The 5564-nt window shown below is 33.1% G+C and overlaps 1 protein-coding gene across 1 annotated transcript in view; it reads left to right on the top strand.

Annotated features, from left to right (window-relative positions):
- Positions 1-5564, top strand: part of LOC107559439 (neogenin) — a 168580-nt gene that overhangs the window by 90519 nt on the left and 72497 nt on the right. Inside the window, exon 3 of the mRNA XM_016243267.1 lies at positions 3553-3828. Within this exon, the coding sequence (XP_016098753.1) occupies positions 3553-3828 (276 nt within the window). The remainder of the gene's footprint in view (positions 1-3552; positions 3829-5564) is intronic.

Raw genomic sequence — 5564 nt, 5'->3', positions numbered from 1 at the left:
TTTGCACCTTTGCACCCAAAATTTTCATTCTCATATATATGTATATATATATATATATATATATATATATATATATATATATTCGCATACACTAAAGCATAGAGCTGCTGTTCATGCACAGTAATCTGACTGTTGTCTACACAGTTTAGTCCTTGTGAAAATAAGTGTACTTAATTGTATTGAATTAAATATGCACTTGTAGTCTACTTAAAAGTATATTTTAAGAAATGTTTTGCTTACATAACAACACTTCTAAATAAAAGAATGCTTAAGTGTACTTAAAGAGAGTGCACTTTCTTGACTGTTTTTAAGTCACTTAAGCACACTTTTAAAAAGTGCACTTTGTAAAATATCAAATTAAGTGAATAAGTTAATAAGTTTAACCTTATCATCGTTATAATTGTGTGTATGACTTAAGGGTTTTAATAGAAATGAAATGATAGCCTATGTAAATATGTACTAAAATCCTACTTCAGTGGTTCAAAAAACACTATAATTTAGCTAATTGCATTACATAAATTTAAACGTTAATACATTTCCATTTAATTGCAATTAACATGCAATTAACCTTTTTAAAAATATTACATTTAGTTTGTACTTAAGTTTAGTCTTTTATTATTTTCACAATATGTACACTGTTAAAAAGTAGGCTAAAGTGTACTTCTTTTTTACAAGGTGGATATTAAAGAGATTTGTGACTCTTTGATATCTGTGATTTTTACTTCCATATGATGCAGGAAGCAGATACTGCAGAGAAACATGAGCAGCTACCCTGTGGAATGAGAGGGAACTGTGATTAAGTGGAGTCAACCATGTTAGGCAAAGTGCTCAACGCTTCGCTCATCATAATGTGAAGTGATGAACTTACTGCTCCGATGAGCTCAACTACACTGCTTCAGTGCTAAACTCATGTGGAAGACTCAAGGAACTTAGCTCATTTAAATAAAGATTTAAATACAGAACCCTCTTCAGCCTCCCCCCCAAAATAAAACCCTCCTAGAGTGTTTTTATTAGAAGTGTCTTATTCAGTCCGTGACTTTTCCAGGATTTTTTCATCTGCCTCTGCAAGCCAATCACTTTGAGGCGTCATTTAACATCTCATAGTGATGTTTCATTTACTTTACCGAGCATGAGATGATGGCTCTGGAAAAAGGAGCAAATTGGCATTAGATGTCTGAAATATGAAATGCATCTGTATTTATACACTTACAGATCTTTTTACCCAGTTATTAGTACACTATCATTTAAAAGTTTGGGGTCAGTCATTTTTTTTTTAGTAATGATGCTGAAAATTTAGATTTGCATCACAGGAATAAAGTACATTTTAACATATATTAAAATAGAAAACAGTTATTTTAAACTGAAAGAATATTCCACAATATTACTGTTTTTACTGTATTTTTTCAAATTAATACAGCTTTGGTTAGCATTGCAGACTTCTCTCAAATATATTAACAAATCCTACAGACCCCAGTTTTGTTTTGTTTTGTTTCATTTTGTTTTGTTTCAAATCAATCCACCAGTTAATCAAACCAACATTGTAACAAAGTAGATTCAAACTGTTTTTTTTAAGTAAATACATACGTAGTTATTATTATAATGAGTCTAGTTTAAATCAAAAGATTTTCACTAATTAACCAGTACATTTTCATTTGTGCCAATATAACAATCCAGCAGGAAACAGCAATATTTATCCAAAAGGCAAATATTTTTACATATAAAAAGGGATTTTAATACATTAAAGGGGTCATATGATGCAATTTCATTTTTTCCTTTCTCTTTGGAGTGTTACAAGCTCTTGGTGCATAAAGAATATCTGTAAATTTGCAAAAACTAAAGTCTCAAATCCAAAGAGATATTCTTTATAAAAGTTAAGAGTCAGCCACACCTACCTAAAACGGCTCGTTCGAACACGCCCCCACATATCTACCTCACTATGTGGGAAGATTAGCATTACGCCACCCAAATGTTCACGCAAAGAAAGAAGGCATAACTTTTATTCTCACTGTAGTATTGTTGCCGCCGCCACCATGTCGTGAAGACGCTGTGTGCTTCGTTGTGAAAGCGAAACTACTTTGTTTGGTCTTCCAAAAGCGGACGATATCCGCTTCGTCATGCCTAGAGCTGATCCGTGCTGGTCACTGAGGAAATACATCAACTTAGTGCTGTGGATCTCCGGCACATTTTATGGAGGACTGTTTTCTGATCCTAGGAGAGTAACGTTAGACTAAAATGCCGGCAGTTCTGACTCACGTAAGTACGTTTTCATTTAAAGGATTTGCCACAGATGATTCAAACGTGAGTTTTGGGCAGTGTGGAGTAGCACTTGTTGTTTGTCATTTCTCCGATCACAAATGCAGGTATGGTTTTATGTTTACGCGGTGCGATGCAATGCAAACGACAGTATAAATCATTATAATCAGTAATTATGTCCCCACTGGATGCAACAAATGTCTCGTTTATAATGGGTTTTAATGTTTTTGTCTCGTCGCTCCGGCCGGACATGGCATCAACACAATATGGGGAGGGACGTAACATTTCCGTCAAATGCTTGAGGTATTCGGCCAATCACAACGCACTGGATAGCTGGCCAATCAGAGCACACCTCGCTTTTTCAGACCGATGAGCTTTGTAAAAATCGACGCGTTTCAGAAGGCGGTGCATAGAGGAGAAACAATAATGTACAGTATGTGGAAAATAATGTGTTTTTTTAACTTTAAACCACATAAACACATTTCATTACACTAAATACACTAAATAATGTTCTTTTTAGCAGCATCATATGACCCCTTTAAAATGCTATACGGGGGCTATATTGAGTAAAATAAATTAATTGATGAATCTTGAGTTACGAATCGGATAGTGTGAACTGATTGATAAAAATAAACACATTTATCTTGTTTAATTTTGTATGTCACCTGGAAGATAATAATTAAATCATAAATAGTTAACTTAAAATACACCCAAACTTAATGCAGAGTAATTTCACTTGTATGCCATGACTACTTTTCAGCACCATCAGTTTCATTTACAGAGATTTGAGGGCAAAATGTGCCCTTGTTTTTTTTTTACCTCTAAAGAGCCACTTATTGAACTTAGAATTGAAACTCTGAGCATGGAAGGAAATAATTAACCATTTAAAGAACATGAACATGAACATGAACAACATGAAATTAAAATAGACCGTATTTACTATTAAATACACATGATCTTATTGTGCATGATTCCTCAGTGCAAATAATTACAGTTGTCTTCAATTAATCAAAATTCAATAACTGCCTCTAAAGCGCATAGATCACACAAATGGAGAAATTAAATGTTAGCCTACAGGCAAACAGCTTTAGGCATTGTTATTGGTATTTCAACATTTCAAAAGCCTTGCCAATATAACAAAGTGAGTGCTATTTCATATACTCACTTTATCCATTTGCACAATAAGTACTTAACACTTTCTGTTTATGGCATGCAGTTCTTAATAAGAAGATGAAACTTCATTGCAAACCAAAATGTATTGTAATTGTTCAGATTCTTCTGATTTCTCTCTGTTTTCAGGGATACCACGGTACCTCAGTCAGCCGGAAGCCGCGTCGGTGCGGCTGGGTGACAGTCACATGCTGAACTGTGAGGTGAATCCAGACCTGGTGTCTTTCATCCGCTGGGAACAAAACAAAGAGCTGGTTGAGCTGGACCAGAGAGTCTTCACGCTGCCCAGTGGTGCTCTCGTCATCAGTAATGCCACAGAGGCAGATGCAGGCCTGTACCGCTGCGTGATCGACAACGCTGGGCCCACCAAGACCAGTGAAGAAGCAGAAATACAGATACTGCCTGGTAAATAATCCATACTTCCATACATATTCCAATTCCATACTTAGAATTGTATCATCAGACCATAAAGTTGCAAATTAAATTGTCCATGTCTTTTTTTTTGACATTTTTACCAGTGTTAAAAGCTTTATCTGCTATCTAATATTTAGACTGATTTACTGACTGACCTTTAAACAACATTTTGATAACAGAATAATAGTAAATTCATCCAAATTATCCCAGCTAACAAAAATATGTTCTTAATGTTCTGCTAACTCTTATAGAGTTTAGTGTACTACTACAGTAAAATGTAAATGTTAAAGTAAAGTCTTATCTATTTTTTTTATTCCAATGTTTAATGCACTTAGGAACTTTTATACTCTGGAAAAATGTGTTTTAACAGTTTTTAGTTCTTAAAAATGTTGATTTGAAATCCCATACAGTATATATTTTGAAAATATTTACATGTATATACATGTATATATTTATAGTCTTATATTATATATTAATATATTTAATATATTAACACATTTTTCTTTAATATTTACATGCATATGTTTGTAATTATAATAAAGATACACAGTACACACATATTATGTAAACAAAAACTTTTATTCACGATCGCGCTTAATCATTTGACAGCACTAATCAAAAGTTTTTTTATTATTATTATTATTTCATTACAAACATAAATTCAGTCATGTATGTCCAAAACAGCATTTTTTTTCCCTAAAAAGGTTTTATAAGGAAAAAGCCAATTCCCCTGCATTCCTGACAATAAAAATGCAAGACATTGATTCTGATTAAGTAATTGTTCATTCACTACAGAAACTCACACAATTGAGGGGAGAGGGAGTTTTAAAGGAGGCCTTCTCCAGAAGGACGTCCACATGTGGTGTTATCAAAGAGAACAATGTAATTTATGCTGAAGTTAAAGAGGACTGAGCTCATTTGTGGCAGATATTCACCATGCAGATTTATTTTTACAGGCTGTCATGAGCACAGAGTGAGATATTAAAGAACATAAATCAGGCCTGAAGCACCGTCGCCTTTTCACTCACTGAGGTAGATAAATAAATAATGAGTATTAAAGAGAAAGCTTTTTAAAAGCTTCAACCTAAAAGATATATACTGCAACTGTTACAATATAAATAATGTAAGTGTAAAGTCCACGAATTGGTTTCCTGCGTGTTTGGCCAAAGTTATTAAATTTAGGTTCAATTAAAATCTGACTCCATTTTATTGTCTAATTTTATTGTCTAAATCTTACACAAGTAAGCCATTTGTAGAAATTTTTCCAATCATTACTATTTGTTATACCAGTGACAGCTGAAAACCTGTGTTAGGAAACCTGTTTCAGTATGTTTTTCATTCAATTTTTTTGCAACTAAAATTACGCACTTAGAGAAATCATTAGGGGAACATTCTATTTATCATTTTTCAAAATATTATGGTAACGTTACTTTTAAATGTTATTAAAACTTTTAAACCTTATTAAAAACACAATTTGTTGCGACTAGTGGCACAAAAATGATGCACGTCACTTTTAATTTGTAGGGCTAAATGGTCAACAAGTCCACACTTTCCTGATGGAAAATCTCCATTATCTTGTTGTATAGCTTCATTATCTCTATCAGTATTTTTCTTGTTTTCCAGTATAATTCCAAATGTTTTAACTTGGGTAAAATATATTCAAGTAAAATTCTGGAAACTGCATAATAACAGTAGTCTTAAGTGAATATAAACCGATTTTTTCTTAT

The sequence above is a fragment of the Sinocyclocheilus grahami genome, unplaced genomic scaffold (genome assembly GCF_001515645.1).
Source record: "Sinocyclocheilus grahami isolate Dianchi unplaced genomic scaffold, SAMN03320097.WGS_v1.1 scaffold685.1, whole genome shotgun sequence".
In the NCBI taxonomy this organism is placed as follows: Eukaryota; Metazoa; Chordata; class Actinopteri; order Cypriniformes; family Cyprinidae; genus Sinocyclocheilus; species Sinocyclocheilus grahami.
Note: the sequence above shows the minus strand (reverse complement) of the source record. Positions and strands in the feature narration are given on the sequence as shown.